This window comes from Melanaphis sacchari, unplaced genomic scaffold (genome assembly GCF_002803265.2).
Source record: "Melanaphis sacchari strain LSU unplaced genomic scaffold, SCAv2.0 Contig564_pilon_pilon, whole genome shotgun sequence".
Classification (NCBI taxonomy): domain Eukaryota; kingdom Metazoa; phylum Arthropoda; class Insecta; order Hemiptera; family Aphididae; genus Melanaphis; species Melanaphis sacchari.
Genome location: NW_020271393.1, coordinates 129,998 through 153,259, shown reverse-complemented (window position 1 = coordinate 153,259; position 23,262 = coordinate 129,998). Strand labels below are relative to the sequence as shown.

General features: G+C 25.9%; 1 protein-coding gene across 49 annotated transcripts in view; it reads left to right on the top strand.

The window, feature by feature from the left end:
- LOC112599887 (Down syndrome cell adhesion molecule-like protein Dscam2) overlaps positions 1-23,262 on the top strand; it is a 61,922-nt gene that overhangs the window by 15,945 nt on the left and 22,715 nt on the right. For 10 of the 49 annotated variants that reach the window (XM_025346967.1, XM_025346966.1, XM_025346974.1 and 7 more), the window contains exons 4-12: positions 3,153-3,320; positions 3,730-3,894; positions 8,144-8,293; positions 15,558-15,687; positions 17,385-17,566; positions 17,654-17,911; positions 17,976-18,120; positions 18,175-18,437; positions 18,522-18,683. In XM_025346967.1, coding sequence (XP_025202752.1) covers positions 3,153-3,320; positions 3,730-3,894; positions 8,144-8,293; positions 15,558-15,687; positions 17,385-17,566; positions 17,654-17,911; positions 17,976-18,120; positions 18,175-18,437; positions 18,522-18,683 — 1,623 coding nt within the window. Of the gene's footprint in view, positions 1-938; positions 1,101-1,273; positions 1,436-1,559; positions 1,752-3,152; positions 3,321-3,729; positions 3,895-4,765; positions 4,928-5,123; positions 5,289-6,798; positions 6,967-8,143; positions 8,294-9,605; positions 9,730-9,925; positions 10,050-10,104; positions 10,223-10,837; positions 10,962-11,006; positions 11,131-11,354; positions 11,479-12,418; positions 12,543-12,596; positions 12,721-12,783; positions 12,908-13,368; positions 13,493-14,075; positions 14,200-15,248; positions 15,373-15,557; positions 15,688-17,384; positions 17,567-17,653; positions 17,912-17,975; positions 18,121-18,174; positions 18,438-18,521; positions 18,684-20,448; positions 20,746-23,262 lie in introns of all 49 variants that reach the window. The other 39 variants (XM_025346996.1, XM_025346988.1, XM_025347004.1 and 36 more) reach the window with 37 other exon arrangements.

The window sequence follows — 23,262 nt, the reverse complement described above, 5'->3', positions numbered from 1 at the left end:
GTTCATAATTTTTTATCAATTAACCCACCCACCAAGTAATGTTGTTGTTTCAAGTAGTATTTATTCTATCTTGTCGCTTTTTTCTTTAACCAATCGATATAGTTCATTTATAAAGGCAGAAACTTAAATATTATTTATAAGTATACTTGTATTACTTAAAATGTATTTTTTTATTAAAAAAAAAAAAAAAAAAACTTAAGATGTTATAACTTATAGTACTATAGTAAAATAAAAATAATAATATTATTTACATGTAATATGTATTAATTTAAACCTTATGTTTGATAATATTATATTAATATAAGCCCTGTTTACTACTAATGTGATTTTTTATTTACAGCCGATGATATAGGTATCTGATTATTGATTTTTTTTTTTATAATATTTCATAATATATTGCTATTACTTATGATATCTGTTTATAATATGGATGTTTGATATTATTAGTTGTCGCACAAAATTACGAAATTGATGTAATTAAAGAATTTGCTATTAAAGGCAATTCAGCTGTAATGAAATGTCAAGTTCCTTCGTATGTATCTGACTTTGTACATGTTTTATCGTGGATTACCGAAGATTCGGAATATATTCTAGGATCTGATTACGGTAGGAAGATTAGTGTGTTAAATGTTCGAATGTGTTCTTCCTAGATGATTGTCCAAATATTGAATACATTTTACAAAGTTGCAGTTAATTTAAGTGTACATTTAATGATTTATACTGTGTACACGATGCTGTAGATTCTAGAATAATAATATACAGCGACATAAGTACTTTATATATATATATATATATATATGTCAAGTATTGAGATTAATAAACATGAATGACCACTTCTGTGTGTATTTTTTACCCTGTCCAAACATGTTTATAATTTTTCACCCCTTTATAATATTCAAAAAATATCTATTACTTACCCTGATATGTTATTCTTCTAGTTGTTACACAGTTTTATGATACTGATGTAAACAAAGCTTACGCTATTCGTGGAAATTCTGTAATTATGAAATGTGAAACTCCGTCGTATGTCGCAGACTTCTTAACCGTTATATCATGGCATACTGACAATGGCGATGTATATTATCCAGGCAATGATAATGGTATTACATTTAGTGGTGTGCATTTAATGAATTTAAATCTAATTACAATTGATTTTATAGTTGAAAGTGACAGTGTTTCCTATCTAATCTCTCGTATAATTTCACCCAATAATATGCCCATTAAATTAATTATGTTTGTGTGTATAGTGTCTTAATTGTTTGTTCTACTATAGCTGTAAGTCAGTATTACGAAGTTGACGTAAATAAAGAGCCAGTGATAAAAGGCAATTCGGTTGTAATGAAATGTGGTATTCCATCATTTGTTGCCGATTTTGTAATCGTATTATCATGGACCACTGATAAGGGTGACAATTTTTACCCTGGAATAGATTATGGTATTTTGTAGCCATATATTATATAGTATGATATGGAGATTCCTAACGCATTTTTAATAAAATCCTATTAAAATCAGATTCTTATATTTATGCGTAACTCCTTAATTTTGTATTATCTATTTAGCTATAGAAGAACCATACAGAAGTGAAGTGAACAATGAATACGTTATACGGGGTAACTCGGTTGTATTAAAGTGTAGCATACCACCATTTATCGCTGATTTCGTGACTATTGTATCTTGGCAGGATAATCGTGGCAATGTTTACGAACCATCATTAATTGAAGAAAAACCCATAAACTTATTAAATAATAATGGTATTTAATTTAATGATTTTATAGTGGACGATTATTGATACTTACATCCTAGTGTTTTAAGTGTGACAAATTTCTTTTTCTATCCATTTATTAATGGTTGTTTATAAAATAAATTATCTTAGTTATCGAAGAACTGCATAGAAGTGATGTTATGTTTATCTAAATTATGTGATCGGGGGAAACTCGTTATTATTCAAATGCAATATTCTACCTTTTTTAGTGGATCTTGTTAATGTAATTTATTGGACTGATGACGTTAGTAATAATTACTACACCTATGAAAGTGAAGCAATAGATTATGGTACAAAAGGATTTAAATTCATTAAATTGTTTGAGTCAACATTTTTAATCCTTTTCAAAGTCTCACAACTCTGTTAATATTTCAAATTTTTTGTGGTATTTAAATTATAAAACATATTATTTAATAATTAATTATTAAATAATCATATTATTTACTTGTTAGTTTATAAAATAAATAAGGATTATTTTAGTAATACAAGAACCATACAGAAGTGATGTCGGATTGGAGTACGTCATTAGAGGCAATTCAGTAGTATTAAAATGTGGTATACCGCCTTTCATTGCCGATTTTGTGTCTGTTATATCATGGCAAGACGACGCCGGAAATGTGTTCCCCTCTATGTCAACCCAATCTATCCATGATGGTATTTGCAAATTAGACCATATGTGTATATGAAGAGAATATGTGTCATTCAATTTAAATTATTGTACAACTACTAAATCTTCCACTCCCTATTGTACTCCAGGTTATCGTTCTTTGTTTTTCACAATATACCAAACAACACTTAACATAAATTCCCTCATTGATAATTTACACGCAAATTTTTAATCTCTTAATATTTTACTATACACGTCAATACTTCGATTAAAATCTACATTTAGATATTATTATATATATATTTTTTTTACTGTTAGTGGTCACGCAAAATTATTTAGTAGAAGTAAATAATGAACATGTAATCAGAGGTAATTCAGCTATTATAAAGTGCAGTATACCATCATTTGTAGCCGATTTTGTAACAGTTTTATCGTGGAACGATAATACAGAAAACGAGTATATATTTCATCATGATTATACCCAAGGTATTTTTGTTAGAAAAATTCAGAAACATTTTATAATTCACATCACATAATTTTAAAATCATATCCCTATATAGGCTATATGAACGTACCTTTGTGATAAATATAAAAATGTTTATTATTTTTAAAAAAGTATCGGTTATTTTTAAGTTATTAAGCATTTCGACGTTTTATTATTTTTATGAACAATTTAAAACAAAATAAAATATTAAATTAGTTAACGTATTTATGAACAATCGTTATTAATTTATAATATTTTAATTAAGTTCTTTCCATTTAATCGATTTATTTTCTCTTAAGTTGTTAACCAGATGTATGCTTCAGAGGTGATAACGGAGTATGTGATACGTGGTAATACAGCTATATTAAAATGCACTATTCCTTCATTTGTGGCAGACTTTATTGTCGTAAATTCTTGGATATCCTCTGATGGTCAAGAATATCATAATTTAAATGACAATAATTATGGTAGGTCATGGTTTCTTAAAGCCAATTGACTATAATACACACTAACTCCGTCAATTCCTTAGACTTAGTATACAATTTTAAAAATACCTTCAATTTTAATTTTTTAACTGGACACGTATACTTTTTAAATCCTAATAATATTATATTATTGATGTTTTTATTTAAAAAAGAAAAAAAATTAACCAGATAAATTTGGCATATCTAAATAGTCCTATTTTGAAATGATAGTTCGTCGTTGTGTAGATATGGTTATGTGACGTTTTTATGCGTTTTAAAATGAAGATAAGTTATATTTTAAACACGAATAAAAAAAATAGGAAACAATACTAATTATTTTCAGGATTATTTATTCTTACTTTACTTTTATTTTAATCGTACATTGATAGGCTCAAGTGTTAAATTTTTATAGTTGTATTACAAAATTATATTACTGGAGCCGAAGATGAATATGTAATACTTGGTAACACTGCAGTGATTAAATGCAAAGTGCCAAGTTTTGTAACAGATTTTGTTTCAATTGAATCTTGGATATCTTCTGATGGTCAAGAATACCATTATTTAAGTGATAGATATGGTACACAGTAATTTTTGAACGTAGTATTTAATCAGTGTAATGTGTTCTGATGTATACTAATAATTCCTCTCATGTTGAAATCCGTCGGTTATCTATTTAGGTACTCTTTTATTTTATTTTTATATTTATACTTCATTATTTTTAAAAATAGTTGTGAATCAGAACTATGAGTCTGAATTGATGCCTACAGAATATGTAATACGAGGAAACTCGGCTATACTAAAATGTAGCGTGCCGTCGTTTGTAGCCGATTTTATTACTGTTGAGTCTTGGGTGACGAGTGAAGGTCAAACGTATACTAAAGATTCAACTGAAAGTAAACAAATTATTAATGAAAAATCTTAGAAGAAGATAACGTTTTTTAAATGTTTGTGTCATAGTAATCCTTTTATATAATCCAAAATATATCATCATCGTTGTATAATCGTTATGTAAGCACAATTATTTTTCGATTATCTTGCAAAGTTTTAATTATTTTACAGTGGTTATTCAAAATTATGTCACTGAAGCCGAAAACGAATATGTAATACGTGGTAATACCGCAATAATTAAATGCAAAATCCCCAGTTTTGTTGCTGATTTTGTTTCAGTGGACGCTTGGATAGCTGACAATGATACTATTTTTACTGTTCATACGATATTTAATTCGAATGACAATAATTGTAAGATTTTGTAACTTAACAAGGATTATTATTTCAAACGTTTATCTAAAAATCCTGACTTGAATCCATATATAATATGCAATATTGAAAAAATTATATATACGTAGTCAAAGCACTTTTTCTCTATCTTTACGACGAATTTTAAAATTGATGTGTCTTGTGATTGTCAATACGTGTGTTAATCATGGATGTTAATAAATTTTTGTCAGTTGTTCATCAGTCATATGAAGCTGAGGCTGATAATGAATACGTCATCAGAGGTAATAGCATCATTATGAAATGCGAAATACCAAGTTTCGTAGCCGATTTTGTTTCAGTCACTCACTGGGTAGATTCCACTGGAAAATCATATTATCACGATAATAATTATGGTAAAATTCAAAATAGTCTGGTTAAATATAATGTTATGTATTCACATCTACTATGTATTTATTTTTATCCTGTCTAGAAATTTTTCAAATCGTGTGCTGAAAAAAACTACGAATATACCGATATTATTATTATTCTGCCAAAAAGTCAATTAATGTTTTTTTTTTTTTTTTTTTTTTTTTATATATATATATCCAGTGGTGAATCAGCTTTATCAAACTAGAGTTATTGACGAATATGTGCTATTAGGAAATTCTGTTGTTTTAAAATGCCTCGTTCCAAGTTTTGTAGCGGATTTTGTTCATGTGTTAGGATGGGTGGATGATAGTGGAAACAGTATTGGAACAAACGTTGATAAACAGGGTACAATACGCATTTTTAGACTCGATGTTTAATGTATGATAGAAATATGAATGACTTTTAATTTTATATTATTGTTCCTATTCACTTTAATATATCAATATTAGTAGGTACAAAATAAATCTTATAAAATATAATTTTAAAAATAATACAAAAAAAAAAAAGAAAAAGTTTATTATGATTAATTAAATATGCATTTAGTTGTGGAACAATCATATCAGCTTCGAGTTAATGATGAGTTTGTACTCAAAGGAAATACAGCAATATTAAAATGCATAGTGCCCAGTTTTGTTGGCGATTTTCTCGAAATTATAGAATGGGTGTCTGAGTCTGGAGAATCGTTCAATATTAATCAACTCTATAAGGGTTTGTGTTGTCAATACCTAGTTGTTATGTTTTGGAATATATGATTTAAATATTATTAAAAAAAAAAAAAAAAAAACAATTATTTTCCATCTAATATCCTGAACCAATGAATCAGTTTTCTCAAAACTAAGTTCAAAATGTATATACTTTAAATACATATATTTTTCAGTTGTGAATCAATATTATGAAGCCCAAGTTTATGATATGTTTGTAATTAGAGGTAATACAGCTATTTTCAAATGTTCCGTACCCTCATTTGTGTCTGACTATATTTATGTTGATTCATGGGAAACTTCTAACGGTGAAATCTATTTTACTCCAAATACAAATCATGGTAGTATTTTCGATATTATGATGAATAATGAAAATTTATTGTTCGATTGTATAAATATGTTGTATTGCTTACGTATTATATAGATTGACATTTCCTATTTATTTTTTCTTTTTGCCACAAAATTCCACTTATTGGTTTTTATATATAATCACATTTTCTAATAATATACCTATTTGTATTCTAAATAAGACATTTAATACATTTTTATGATATATCTTGATGTTAAAAAACTTTTTTTTAATAATCATATTATATTTTTAAAAATTCGGTCTGTTTCACATATTATATCTAAATTTGTAAATATCTAACTATCATATTTCATTTATGTATCTACTTAAATATAGAAATTGTATTATTCAATTGGTTGCTTTCAGTTGTTAATCAGTATTATGAAGCAATTTTGTATGATATGTTTGTCATCAAGGGCAATACTGCAATTTTTAAATGTATTGTACCATCATTTGTTGCCGATTATGTTTCTGTTGTCTCTTGGGAAGATACTATTGGAAACAAATATTTTGTATCACCCAATAAAAACTTTGGTATTAATGTGTATTATTGTAGACTTTATAATATGAAATCAAATATGTACATTTACATAATTTTCCTTTTTTCGTCCTGTATTTGTGCTTCGTATATGTATAAGTATAATACATATTTTTAATAGTGAAAATTTCAAAAAAATTATAAACGCTTAAATTGTTTTACATACTTTTCACTGATATTCTTTAGCACACATTGATGTCTAATAAATTTCATTATATTTATCAAAATTTTTCTCACTGTTTATTCTGAATTGTTGTCTCTTTTTAGTGGTCAATCAACTTTACACTATTAATGTAATGGATGAATCTGTTCTTCGTGGAAATACTGCTATATTGAAATGTCACATCCCTAGTTTTGTTGCCGATTATGTGTTTATATCTAGTTGGACTTCAGATGATGGTGATGAGTATTCAATTAATGCAAATCATGCTTATGGTATTAAAATAAAACATTTTCTTAACTTTCTAGGTTTTATTATTAGGTTTAAATAATTTTTTAGAGATTCGGTTTTTTTCTGAAATAAATAAGACAAGGGTACGTTGCGGTTTTCCTTTTTTTGTTTCCCAATATTTTCATCATTTTTCTTTATGTCCCTCTGAATCCTGGATGAATGTGATGAATGAATGCGTTATGTAGTTAGTTAACACTGAACAATTTGATACTTTATATTAAATAGATTTATAAACATACTAATATTACATATTGATATTGAATTACTGAATAATATTTATTTTTCATTTTTTTTCTTGTTAATTTAATGAAATGTTTATATAAAGCTTCAAATATTGTTCAGTTGTTTATTGCTTTTGCTTTTAAATGAGAATAATCGATGCAAAATTATAATTAACTTAAAATAAATGTATAATAAATTTGTGAATTTCATACATTATTAGTGTGTGTACATTAAGATAGTGCCACATGTAGCGTATTTTATTAAAAACACCAATTCATTAAGCAAATAACCATACAGGTTGTCACAGTCATGAGAATAAAATTACTTGAGGTATTTGAGAACTTTATCTATGCTACAGCAGCTTCGTATTTTTTTTTAAGGATATAAGGTATTTTTTTTAAACTTGTATTATTTTACTTTTTTTTAGAATATTTTTACTAAAAAAAACATTTAATGTTGCTATTGTTCAGAAAAAATTTCCATCTATCTGGTATAGATGTTTTATTTTATAATTACATGACTGTGTCCTAATGGTTTTTTTCCTGCTTTGAACGGTTAGGTACTAACTTAACAATCATTTAGTTACGTTTTAAATGAAGCAATTTATATTTTTTTTCATTATAATCTCTAATTTTAATTTGCTTAAAATAAATTCTTAAATTTACATATTTACAGTTTCCTAAATAATGAAAATTGTTACTGTTGCACTTTCTTAATAAAATATATTTTTTCATTTGGCATCGATTATGAGAGATTTCATTACCATCATTAATTATTAACTTTAAAAAAATAAAACATTGATGACAATTCAAAATTTTTTTCTTTAAAATTTTATATTTTTTTTAAATTGTTTGAAATCTCTTTTATATTTTTACGAAGCTTTTGCAAAATAAATGTCTACAAATCAATTCTAATTTTAATTAATTTTTAATTTTCAAGATGGTAAATATTTGGTTTTACCTTCTGGAGAATTGCATATTCGTGACGTAACACCAGAAGATGGAACTAAGTCTTATCAATGTCGAACTAAACATAGATTAACTGGAGAAACAAGACTTAGTGCTACTAAAGGAAGATTAGTTATTACAGGTTAGTAAAATATAATTTTACATAAATATTTACTTATTCAATGAAAAGTATATTGGTAATAAACATAGTTAAATATTTTAAATCAAAAAGTTTTTTAATTCAAATTTTATATTATTTTTTTTAAGCAAAAAAAATTCTAAAATATTTTTAGTATGATTAAACTTAAATTTTCAATATTTTATTCTTGATTTATAATAAATACTATACATGAAGTTGCCAAACAAATTGAATGACTTCTACTGAAAACCTTTAGCAATTAATTTTATGTACAATTTTTCTACTGTATCTACATATTTTTATTATTTACTCTAGTGTTTTTCAACTTTTATTTTATAGCAACACAATATAAAAATATTTTATTCTTTGCAACATACAATAAAAAACTAAGAATAATGGATAATATTTAATCTTAATTAAATTAATGATGTAAAATTAAAAATAATAAATAACAATAACAGATAACTTAATTTAATCATTAAAGAAATTATATCAAATATCTATTAATTTTTATAAATCATATTAAAAATGTTTATACATTTTGTGTCATTTAATATGCTTTGTGACACTATTGTTATACCTATTGAGAAACACTGATTTATTCATTGTAGTTTACCAATATATTTTTCTTAGTGTAAATGCCAATAGCTAAATTATTATACTTTCTTATGTTTGTAAGTTAAAGACAATAATGAAAAATAGCAATTTTAATTTTAAATCAATTCAATTATAAACTATTTTATAATATCATAGCTTTTATTTAAGGTTTTTAAAAAATTTTAATATTTTAATTTAGCTATTTGGTACAATAAATAATTGATAATAAGATCATTGTTGTTATTTATATTTATGGTACTAAAAATATGATACTTTTATTAAAATCAAAAATATTTTAAAACAATTTTAATTTTTAATATTAAATGCATCATTGGTCTTATTAAAAAATTATTTTTTTAATTTTAAATTTTTAAGCTAATATTGCACTCAGACACATATTTTTTAGTTTTACCAGTTTTTTTAAATTATTAAGTCATAATAATTGTATTAATTTTTATTTATTTTACATAATAATATTTGTACTGCATATGAAGGTGTATGATATATTTTGTTCTATCAAAATATGAAGAAACTTGTTTACTGAAAAATGTGTGTTTGAATGAAAATGAAGCCTGAATGTTGGGATAGGGTACCCCTGCGACACATTAAAGCACAAGTCAGCCATGCAAAATATTAAATCAAATAAAATATTGATTCAAATAAAGTTATTTCATTTTTCTGTTATCATGATATTAGAAAATACTTTATCACTTCTTAGACCCCGTTGGTAGTTCATCTCCAAAATTTGCTTCTTTGGAAACTGGTAAGAGCTATCAGTTCAGATCAGGAAATAGTCTTGTGTTAAGTTGTTCTGCTCAAAGTCATCCAGTACCAACATACAGGTAAGGACTAGCATTTGAATAGAATTAATTTATTAAAACACAATGGTTTAAAGGTTAGGAAAACTAGTTGAACATATTTCAATTTTCAATTATAATTATTATATAATAAAGTTTCAATTTACTTTTACAATAACTGCAAAAAAATCATCTTTACTATGCTATATTTTATGTAGTTTTACGTTTTATTTTAATTTAGATCCCATTACTAGTATTGCTCCAAAATTCTCGTCAACAACAAACATTCAAGGATTTAAAATTCAACATTATAGTTCATTTGTTCTGCTTTGTCCTTCACAAGGGTACCCTGTACCAATTTCAAGGTGGGTAAGGCATTATAAAAATCTAAATTAAATTTTCCATTTAAAAAACCACTAGAACCAGTAAGTTCGACTGCACCTAAATTTCCAATGATGGCAGAATCTTTCAAATCAAAATTATTACAAAATGTTAACATGTTGTGTCCAGCGCAAGGTTATCCAGTTCCAACTTATAGGTATAAATCTTGTAATTTGAAATAATTAATAATATTTAAACTATAAAGTGCATTAGTTTTGAGCTTTAATGCAATTATCAAAGACCCTTTATAAATATAGTTTTGTTTCGTTTTTAAAATTATTGTTATAATGACATTTCTTGGTTTCGATTATAGAACCTATTGGCTTAAAAGCTCCAAGTTTTCCATCAGAAGCTAAATCTGTTACCTATATAAAAAAAATGGATCAAACTATTAGTTTATTATGTTTGGCACAGGGATATGGTGTACCAACATTCAGGTAAAATATTTTATCGACTTATTCTCTATATATTTTGGGGTAAAATAGAACCTGTAGGATTCAAGTCTCCTACGTTTCCATCTTCTTCAAAGTCCAGTTGGTTTGTTAAACATTTGTTGGAACATCTCTCTTTACTTTGTTCGGCCCAAGGGTACCCAATCCCAGAATACAGGTAACCAAATTCAAAAATTTTGACTTGATAAAATGTATTAAATGTTTATGAACAAATCATATAGTATACTAAAATTATTATTGAATAATTTATAATTTAAATAATAAGCAATAATAAAAATAAAAAATCCAAACAATTTGGAAATAAAATTTACATATTCCAGAACCATATAGTCTTAAGACACCTACATTTCCATCGGAAAATGAGATATTCAGATTCAAGAAAAAAAGTTCAAATAGTATTAGTTTACTCTGTGAAGCTCAAGGCTATCCTATCCCTTCATTCAGGTACAGTTAGGTATTTATAATAAAACCTTTTGGTATAATTTATAGAACCAGTAGGTCTTAAGTCACCAGTATTTTCATCTGATGCAGAAAGTGCAAGGTATAGAAAACGGTCTAATAATGATTTATCAGTATTGTGTTCAGCACAAGGGTACCCTGCCCCAAGTTTCAGGTGAGATTATTCCACAATGTTAATATAATTTACTAGTTTTAACTCACATGAAAGATTCTTAAAATTTAAAAAAAGATCTGTTTTTTAATAATTATAGTTATATAATATTTATTGTTAAACAAAGTGGACTTACTTTATTCTGACATTTTGGCTAAAGATCAATTATTTTTATATGTATTTCTATAATAGTTTATATATTGTTTTATCTATCCGATTATTTTTAGATCCTATTGGTATAAAATCACCTGCTTTTTCATCTGATTCAAAGGGAACTATATTTAACCGTAGGTCTAAATCTGATATTGTGTTGTTATGTGAATCACAAGGATATCCAGTTCCTGATCATAGGTGAGAGAATATTTTCTATTTATTTCCATATAGTTTCTAAATAAAAATTAGAAGGTTTTTTTTTATTAATTAACTATGTTAAAGTCGCATGGGTAAATCTTTCACTAGCATTTGGGTTCACAGAAAATAATATTTAATTTTTTTCGAGATACAAAGTTAACATATACCTACTGAATTTTCAGAACCTGTTGGTTATAAAGCCCCTACATTATCATCAGATTTTTCTATTACTGGATTAAAAAAACGTGTATATGGTCCAATTGTTTTATTATGTCAATCACAAGGATATCCTGTACCTGATTTTAGGTGAGAATGTGAGAACTAAATACGAGTTTTACCATTTTTTTTAAATTTTACCTCTAATTAAAATTACATGATTATAGCAGTTAACATTATGAAATACAAAACAATTTAAACAATCATATTTTTATGAAAAATAAAGTGTCCCAGAATTAAACATGTAGATAGGTATCATAACATGTATCAGGTAATAAAATAAAAGTTACTAACCACCTACCTATTGTCAAATATGCTTTGTTAAAAATTTTTTTTTTTTTTTAATGAGACAAATAAATTATGCATTTTTAGGAGATAGTATAAATAGGAATATGATCGAGTTATTAATAAAAATTAACAATTATTAAATTTTACATAGCTAATTTCTCTTTTTCTTTTTTTAATGAACTAGGGATTTAATCATTTCCTTAATTTGAATATAATAAATAACATTTATTGTAAACAATTTTTTCCAAATATACTGTTGAGTATTAAATTCTTTTTAACTTAAATTGTTTTACCATGAAAATATTTGTAAATTATTATAAATTACTTAATTTGATCTTAAATAAAAATAAAAATAATTACCTTATCTCCAACATTCAGATTTTAACCTGATTCATAAAAATATATGCATAACTATTTTCTTTCAATTTGTATCCAGAGCCTATAGGATTTAAATCTCCTACATTATCTTCAGATTTTGAAGGTACTCGTTTAAAGAAAAGCTCTAAGAATGCTATTGTTTTACTGTGTCAATCTCAGGGATATCCTGTCCCAGAATTCAGGTGAGACAATTATACAATAATTTTAAAAATGTATTTTGATGCTTTACCTTTTAGAGCCTGTAGGCTTAAAATCTCCTGCATTTTCTGCCAAATCAGAAACATACAAATTTAAAATGAAGTCTTTTGCTGATTTAAATCTTTTATGTGACGCACAAGGATATCCTATCCCAGCATTCAGGTTTGAAATAATATATCTAATTTTGATAGTGATTTTCTTTAAAGTTGATCTAATTTCTTATAGACCCGATTGGTGTTAAAGCTCCTTCATTATCATCAGATATAAAACGTAGTTGGATAGAAAGACAAATTAAAAAAGAGATTGGTTTACTGTGTCTAGCACAAGGTTCTCCAGTTCCTTTATCTCAGTAAGACAAAATTATGAATAAATTTATGGTTATCATTTAGTTAATATAAAATTCTTTCAATTTTTCTCATTTTTTAACATTGTGGAATAATATTGCTACTAGGAAATGTGTTTTAATCTCTTAAAATATTTCCTCTTTAGACACTGTTGGTGTTAAAGCCCCTACTGCACCAGATGATAAAAGTAGAACAATCATACGTCATTTTGGACAATATATAACACTTTTTTGTCAAACTCAGGCTTATCCTATACCGTCTTTCAGGTCGGTAGCATATAAATATAATGTTATTTTAACAGTTATCATTTATAAAATATTAAATATAAAAATAAATAAAGGTATATTTTAAGTTTTAAATCAGATATTACATAATGCAAAAACATATAAAAATATCAATTAACTAGTTAAATTAAGACAGATTTAAATACAATAGATTAAATCAATTTTTATATTGTATAATCCAGAACCTTTGGGTGTCAAACCTCCATCATTAGCTTTGGATGAAAAAAGTCGTTTTGCATTTCGATATGCAAAAGAAGACGTGTCGTTGTGGTGTCAACTACAAGCGTACCCTATACCTACATACAGGTTCGTCTAGTTAGGTTTAAAATTGTCATTAAATGAGTATCAAAACAATTCCAGAACCTGTTGGTGTTAAAAAACCCACATTTGCAAGTGACGATAAAATTCATTCTTTTGAACGAGTACAGTATTCTAACATAGGTCTTTTATGTGAAGTTCAATCATACCCAATTGCAACTATACGGTATAGTAAATAATTTTAATTAGTTATAAAAGAAAAAATGTATTCATCAAGGAAATATAAATGTTTTTATATTTTTAAAAACCAACATTAATATATACCTATTTAAAGTTGTATAAAAAAAAAGATTTTTACTATTTTTGCACTAAAATTTATAGATTAGATATTTATTAGCTGTATAACTTTAGCCTTTGACAAAAATTTTACTGTTACAAGCAATTAAAGATTTAAACAAAGCATTCTTTTAAAAATAAATTTATAATAATTGAAATTCTTACTAGACTTAGACCAATATTATATTATAGTATGAATGAAATTTATGTAATTGTTGTATTTAAAAAAAAAATTTTTAAAAGTTTAAAACTATAACAGACTTTTATTGTTTTATCTGTTACAAACATAATTTAGAACCAATTGGGATGAAATCTCCTACTTTTTCAACTGATACAAAAATTACAGCATACATTCGATCACTAAATGCTAATATTGGTTTACAATGTCAAGCTCAAGGTTTCCCAGTTCCTAATTTTCGGTAATTATTACTCAAATCTGTTTTTATTACTCTGGATTAATTATTTATTTATGTCATATCAAAATTTAATTGAAAATATATTTAAAAAAAATAAATGTATATATTGAATTTAATTGAAGTTTTTATTTATTATACATGATTAATTGATTAATTAATATTAAGTATGATCATATTTCATTGTATACAACTTTTTCTTAAAAATGATATACATGTATAATATATTGATAAAAATTGTATTATTTTACAATTTCATGTCCCTGATATTATGCAGATATAACATTTAATTATTTTAATGATTAAAAAGTATGACACAGATATTTTAAAATATTTACTATTAAAAAATTAGGAAATAATGACAAAGTTATCAATGTAATTAGTGTCTATTATATATTTATCAGATAATTAGTTACATAAATTATAATAATATATTAATAAATGATAGTTTATAAAATATAAATAAAGAGATTATTAATAAAAATAATTAAAAAAATTCTGACACATTATGAATCCAATGATCGAGTTTTTGGTACTTATTTAGGCAGGTATTACTAACTTTGATGTACAATTATAGAAATGTATTATTATTATAAATTTGAATGCATTAAAAAATTAAAGTCTTAAAAATAATAATAAACTTATTCTAAATTAAGCTCAATACTATACAACAGTACTGACAATACAAAAAATATTTAATGATAATTTAATAATTTTTAACATTATTTATTGATTATTGTAATACATTTATTACCAAGTTTGTTTAATAGTTTTGGGTCTTAATATCAAAAACTATAATAATTATATTAAATAAAACTCAAAAAGTAAAGTACTTGAAAACTATACTGTTATTAATTAAGCTCATAATCTCTAATATTTTTTTGGCTTATGATTTTTGATTTTACTCATATAATATTTATATTTCAATATTATTTTTCCATATGGTTACAATATTTTTAAGTAGAAACTTAATTATTTTAATGAGTACCATCAATTTTTAGTGCATATTAAATTAAATAAAAACATTAAACCAACTAAATGGTTTTGTTGAACAGATCCAATAGGAACAGTGATTCCTAAAGTACCATCAAAATTAAAGTTTGATCATGTTGACGGGGTTTTTGGACAAAATATTGTGTTATTATGTGAGACTCAAGGTCATCCAGTACCTGTTTTCAGGTAGATTTATAGCACTAAAATATATTATTAACTTTATACTAACTTAATATAACTTAAAGAGTCAATAAGTCATAATAATGTATTAATTATTTTTCGGGCTTCAATAAAGACAGGGACTTTATTATTATTTATTCCATTAGATAGTTTCTTTATATTATCTTATCCATATATCAATATGTTCTTAGATCCCCAAACAAGTATTTCACCAAAAATTAAAAAGGAAGAACTTGCCATTTTAATTGGAAAACCATTTATGATCGAATCTCATTTATCAATGGTTTGTTCAGCTCAGGGATTCCCTGTCCCTTATTTTCGGTATGTAAATTAAGTATAATATTTGTATGTGTTGTTACCAGTCTGTTTAAATGAAATTCCAGTCCAGTTAATTAAGTATATTTTATATTATGTTATCTGCAATTAATATATACAATATACAATATATCTTATTAAGACACTTCAAAAAAAAAAAAATATATATTTGTATTTATGTACCAATTTAAAATTAAAATATGTGGTGCTTATAAAACTAAAAAAAAAAAAAATTAATATTTACCTGACATTTGGGTTTCCATAATTTTTAGTATCTTTTCTGATATACCTACTCTATAAAAATCACTTAGTTTAAATAAATTTACAGAGCCTACAGGAAATTTATCTCCAAAAGCTCCCGGTGAAAAATATGATGGAGGAAAATTAATAACATCTGCTTTTAAAAAAAATATTTATATTGTTTGTAATGTGATTGGTTTTCCCATTCCTATATATCGGTATGTTAAATATTTTTTTTAAAAGGTATTTATGTAATGGTTAAAGTTTGGACTATTGGGAGCAATACACGTTTTATAAAAATTCTTCAAAAATTTGAGTGTTTTAATGTGTTTATAAATATTCAAACGGGGTTCTCTGTCCTTTTATTTCATAGTTAAAAATATTCAAGTAAAAAAAATAAACACAAAATTACAGAACCACATTCAAATATTGCCGGTAAGGTTTCTAAAGAACGTTTTGAAGGCAATCATTTTATTGCTAATGGACAAGCTGTACTCCTATGCCCTGGTCAAGGTTTCCCCATTCCCAAATATGAGTAAGTTGTGTACAAATAAACTTGATCATCCATTTCTGTTCAAATTTCTTAATAATAAATTAACTGTTATACTACTAAGTTACATACAAAAATTCATAGTCAAACAATTTATTTCAAGTATGTTAATGTTGGATCTAATTTTGCACCTCTATCCCTCTAAAGTCTACTTGATTCTTTAAGTTCAAGTTGTAAGATTATCAATATTTGATACTTATTTTTATAAGATATTCAGTTAGTAAACAGAAATTAATTTAAAATATATGAAGTTTTTCCAAAATGTATGTTTATTTTATCTGTTTTATTTAATGTGTTGTGTGATAATTACATTTTTATAATAAAAAAATTATATTTACATTTGATTTTAAATAAAATTGAATATACGTAAACTTTTTTTTAATTCTTACTTAATATCTATACTGTATTTATTATTTTATATTTTTATCTGTAATGATTACACAATTCTAAATTTCAACTGAAACAAGTTATTAAATTTTTATTCTTGGTTGTTTCTTATTTTCTAAACTAAATTAATAAATTGTATTTGTTTCTTTTTTTTTTCTTTTTTGTGCTAAATTGTGGCATAGATATGGCAAAATGAATATTTATTTAACAAACTTTTTAATATAATTTTTAATAGTCCTAATTCTAAATATGTGAGAATTCAATAATAGTTATTCATATATGTAAAAAATGAATTTCAAATAAATACTTTATAAACTGCCATTTTTATTTAAACAAAAAAGAAATGTGACTTTAAAATATTATGTAATCGCTATTTTAAATATTTCAAAACTTGAAATATGCTTTAAAACATAATTTTAAAAATATTAATCAATTATTAATCAATTTATTTTTTAAAAAGTCACATTTCTAAAATATTATGAAAAAAAAGACAAAATTATTCAATAACGGCTGTATTTGTGGACAGGTGGTACAAATTTATTGAAGGTTCGAACAAAAAACAAGCAGTAATATTAGATGATAGAATTAAACAAGTTTCTGGAACATTGATAATTCGTGAAGCTAAAGTAGATGATTCTGGCAAATATTTGTGTGTTGTCAATAACTCTGTTGGTGGTGAAAGTGTAGAAACTGTATTGACAGTTACAGGTAAGTTTGTTTTTAAATAATATTCATTTTTTTTGCTAATTATTTCCATTAATTATCATGTTATACTTTATGATTTGGAAATTGCAGCTCCATTAAATGCAATTGTTGAACCTACCATTCAAACTGTAGATTTTGGAAGACCTGCTACTCTGACTTGTAATTATGAAGGAAATCCAGTAAAAACTATTTCTTGGTTGAAAGATGGTAAACGATTGAGTTCTCACGATGGAAGGGTATTGAGAATTGATTCCGTACGCAAGGAAGATAAAGGAATGTACCAATGTTTTGTGAGGAATGAACAGGAGAGTGCTCAAGGAAGTGCTGAACTTAAATTAGGAGGAAGATGTATGTTATCTTTCAGTGTATATTTTTTTCTTATTAATGCAATTTAATTTTAATTTTTTAACAGTTGAGCCACCTCATATTAAAGAATATTTCAATGATAACACTATGCAACCAGGAGTCTCTTTACACTTGAAATGTATTGCATCAGGAAATCCTACTCCTGAAATCAACTGGGAATTAGATTCCAAACGCCTCAGCAGCACAGAAAGGTCTGTAGTATGAAAATTCTAGTAATTTATATTTTACTTAATTAATATGTTTAGACTTCGTATTGGGCAACATATTACAATGGCAGGAGAAGTAGTTTCGTATCTTAATATCTCTTCAGTCCACACTAATGATGGTGGTCACTATAGATGTGTAGCTGTATCTAAAGTTGGTACTGCTGAACATACTGCACATCTCAATGTTTACGGTCTTCCTTTTATTAGACCCATGGATAAAAAAAATATAGTGTCAGGAGAAAATCTCTTCGTTACTTGCCCAGTAGCCGGATACCCATTGGAATCAATCACATGGGAAAGAGGTAGACATTTACACATTTAATTTATCAGTATTCAACATATTATGTTAATTTAATTATGTCATCTAAATACAATTTAAATATTAGACAATCGACAACTTCCTATCAACCGCAAACAAAAAGTATTTCCTAATGGCACTTTGATTATTGAAAATGTTGAAAGATCTTCAGATCAAGCTACTTATACATGTGTTGCTCGAAACGCTCAAGGACATACTGCTAAAGGAAATTTAGAAGTACAAGTGATGGGTATGTTAATATTTTAATATATATTTCATACATAACTGTTCTTCATATTTACCAAAAAAATTATTATTTTTCTATTTTAAGCATTTTCAATAAAATTTTTGATTGATATTTTGTATACTTATTATATACATTTATCAATTTAAGCAAATCACTCAAAACAATTTAAAATTTCATTCTATAACATAACTATAAATTCTTGATGGTAAAATAAAAATTTAAATATGAAGAATAGATTATAATCTATAACTATTTCAAAAAATTATAATAATTATTTTAAACTTATAAAAAATGTATAGAGTATAGAAATACATGAAAGTTAATTTATAGCTTTCATTAAAAATGTATGATATATTAATAATCATAAATATTTCATACCTAATTTAGGCATTGTAAAAGTATTACTCAATTAAAATTGTCCAAAATATTTAAAATTAAATAAATACTATAGGTTTGGATTTTTGATTTACTGGTTAATATACAATAAAAATAAAAATAAATTCATATCAACATGAATACTTCATATCATATATTACAAAATAATTATTATTGTATATATTTTAATAATTTATTTTAAATAGGAATCAGTAGAATTCTTTTAGATTGTTCAATAATTGTTCTTCGTAATGATTATTTAGGGCTATCAAATTATAATATTTTGATTCAATGATAATTTAATTATTTAAGTCTCAACTTCAACAACTTTAGATTATTTGTTACATCTCCAGGTAAGTGAAATTTAGTGGTTTGTTAAATTTAATCTATTAAGTTAAAATGTTTGTCATAATTCTGATGGTATACAAACACAATAAACAATATAATTTTTAGTTCCACCTGTAATATTACCATTTTCATTTGACGAAGAAACCAATGCTGGTGATAATGCACAGTTAACTTGTCATGTGAGCAAAGGTGATATGCCTCTCGAATTATTTTGGACTTTTTTGGATGACAAAAATCGTTCAGTTCCACTTCCTGAACTTACTACTATAAATAGGATAGGAAAAAAAATAGCTGTACTTGAGATACCTGTGGTAACACAGTTTCATCGTGGTACATATGTATGTACTGCAAGTAATCGTGCAGATCGAGTTTCACAATTTGCTGTTTTGTCTGTGAATGGTAAACAATTAAGGAGGACAAATAAAAAAATAATGTAGCATGTCTGTTGTACTTACTCTCAACTCTTGGCAATGTGACGCTAAATTGTATTTATTTAGATTAAAATAATAAATAAATAATTCCTAATCGTATTATTTTCCTACGGTATTAAAAACAATGTATTTGTTATTAGTACCACCATTAATGAAACCATTTTCATTTGAGGGTGAATCGAATGTTGGTGAAACTGCTCAGCTCACTTGCCATGTAATTAAGGGTGATACACCATTAGAAATAACATGGGTGTTTCAAGGCCCAGATGGTCGTATACAACCTATGCCACAGCCAATAATTGAAAATAGAATTGGTAAAAAAATAACAATGTTAGAAATACCTACAGTAACAGAATATCATCGAGGAAGTTACTCGTGTAAAGCGACAAATAGAGCAGGAATCGTCAATCAAACTGCAATTTTGATGGTTAATGGTATACAGAGGCGTATATTTTGAAAATTTATCCGTAACAACGCAACATAAGCACTAGCACATTATGCTTTTTGTTTTTTTAGTTCCCATTTTTCATGCATTTTTACTAAAACTATATTATAATACTCAATACTAAATAGTATTTTTAATTTATTCATGACATATTTTCTTTCGATTTTAGTACCCCCTTCAATAATGCCTTTTTCTGTTGATGGTGAGTTGAGTGTCGGCGATAATGCTCAATTAACATGTCATGTAGCACGAGGTGATATGCCTATTAACATCTCTTGGACGTTTCATAGTGCTGATGGTGGAACAGTGAGATCATTGCCTGAGCCTATATTGCTTAATCGCATAGGGAAAAAAATTGTCATGTTAGAAATACCGTCTGTTACTGAATATCATAGAGGCTCTTATACATGCATAGCAACAAATCGAGCTGGTGTTATCGAATACACAGCAGAATTAATGGTCAACGGTAAAGATAATCAGTTCAGACTCACACAATAGTATTATTATTAAGCTTCCAGCACTTCTGCATGTCCAGGTTATTGTAGCCTTGTTAGGTATTGAAGTCTATTTCATCCTATTATTATATTTATTCAACATAATAATCCTGTTTTAAACTTACGAGTAATTTAACATACATTTATGTATATTATATATTTTTTTTTAATGAAATACTTATTTAATTTTAAGCCAATAATATTTTTAACAATCCACTTAGGATTCTTAATTATTCAATTCATAGTGACGACAACCGACTAGAGCACTGATTTTTTACTAACAAAATGTTTGAGTAATAATACATTTTAAAATTATTACAAATTTCATTTTTACCCAATTTAGTAGTTGAAAAACAAATTTCATACTTTTCTTTAGATTGGATTTTAAAATTGTCTTCATTAACGATGTTGTTTAAAACCATACTGCATAATTTATATATTATCGAATATAATAATATTTAATAAGGTAATTGTACAGTCTATGTGTGTAGATAATTATTATGTATTTCTATTTTACCAGCAAAATTTTCATTTTTAATCTACTCTTCTATGTTATTCTTGTTGTTCTCGAATATTTTAAATAGTATCACATCCAACGTCGTTAATAAGGATCTAATGTATAAATATTGTTGCCAGACTTTTCTTCGTTATTCTCTGATTTCTTAAAGTAATTTTAGACTTTGCAATATTTATATCGAATTTAATGGTAAATGCCTCAATTTTAAATTTCCTGAAGTATAAAATATTTTCAGTACTTCCACGTATCAGACCATTTGAGTTTGAATCAGCAGTATTTGCTGGTGAACCGGTACAATTGACATGTTTTGTCACAAAGGGTGACAAACCATTGCGGATATCATGGTATTTACACAGTAAAGAATTGACATCTCAAACCGGCATTACAACTAGTACAATGGGTGATAGAGCTAGTAGTTTATCTATTGCTTCTACGGGTCTTTCCAACGCTGGAAATTATACTTGTGTAGCTCAAAATGCTGTTGGAATGGATTCTTATTCTGCATATTTGGAAGTAAATGGTACAGACTTGGATATGGTTTTTATCCAAAATATTTTTAACGATTTAAAAGCTTTTTTAATTATTTATCTGGAACTACTATAATAATTTCGATGCATCCAATTAAGACATTTGGATTTTGATGCTCTTGTAGTTAGTTTGTGATAAGTATGTAACATATTCCTTCTTCTTTAATCCTATACATTAATATTATCGTTTATGATAATTTTTATTTGTAATTTATATAACCTTAAAAATAATATATATGCGAACAAATATCTTATTCATTTAGAGACTTTTTAAATTATTATCAAATATTTATGGATGTGAGATTTACAATTTAAAATTATAAAACAAACATTAAAAATTTTAGTACCTCCGCATATCAGACCATTTGAGTTTGAATCGGCTGTCTATGCTGGTGAACCAGTTCAGTTGACTTGTCTTGTGACGAAAGGTGATAAACCTTTAAGGATATCGTGGTACTTGCAAAGCAAAGAATTAACAGTTTCTCAGACTGGTATAATAACCAATAACCTGGGTGATCGAGCTAATAGTTTGTCAATTTCCTCGGCTGGTATCTCCAATCGTGGAAATTATACATGTGTAGCTCAAAATGCTGTTGGAATGGATTCTTATTCTGCATATTTAGAAGTAAATGGTACTATAAAAAATATTATGAAACAATTATTTGTTTTTCTATAAACATTAAGTAATTTATGTATATTTATGCTTATCGCAATACATATATACATTCTTTATTTCCCTATAATTTCTATTACTATTATTATTTTTTTGAGCGCATTCCTCATGATCCTATTATCAATAAAATAAATAATGAACGATAATCATGAACAAGATAAGTAATGCTTGTAAATATATATACCCATGTAAGTTTTTAATATAAATTAATTATTAAAAACATGAAACTTTAAGTTGAAGATGATTTTCGTGATTTCTAGTTCCGCCTCGAATAAGACCATTTGAATTTGAGTCTGCAGTTTTTGCCGGTGAACCAGTACAAATAACATGTCTTGTGACAAAAGGCGATAAACCTTTAAGAATATCATGGTATTTTCACACTACAGAACTTACGTCATCTCAGACTGGAGTTTATACTAGCTCTATGGGCGATAGATCAAATATTTTATCCATTCCTTCTGCTGGTCTTCCTAATGGTGGAAATTATACATGTGTAGCACAAAATGCCGTAGGAATGGATTATTATTCTGCATATTTAGAAGTTAATGGTACAATATTATTAGGTTTAAATACGACTGTTGCTTATCGTATGATTAAATAACTTAATGGTGGCCTATATTATAATTTTAGTAGTTTGTTTTTCAATGAATAATCACACTATTTTCCTTTTCATCCTTTTTATAAAAATAGGTATTAAATTAACATGAAAAGTGCATAAAACTAAGAAAAAATATTTAACTAAAACTTCTTAGGCCATTTCAGTACAACATAT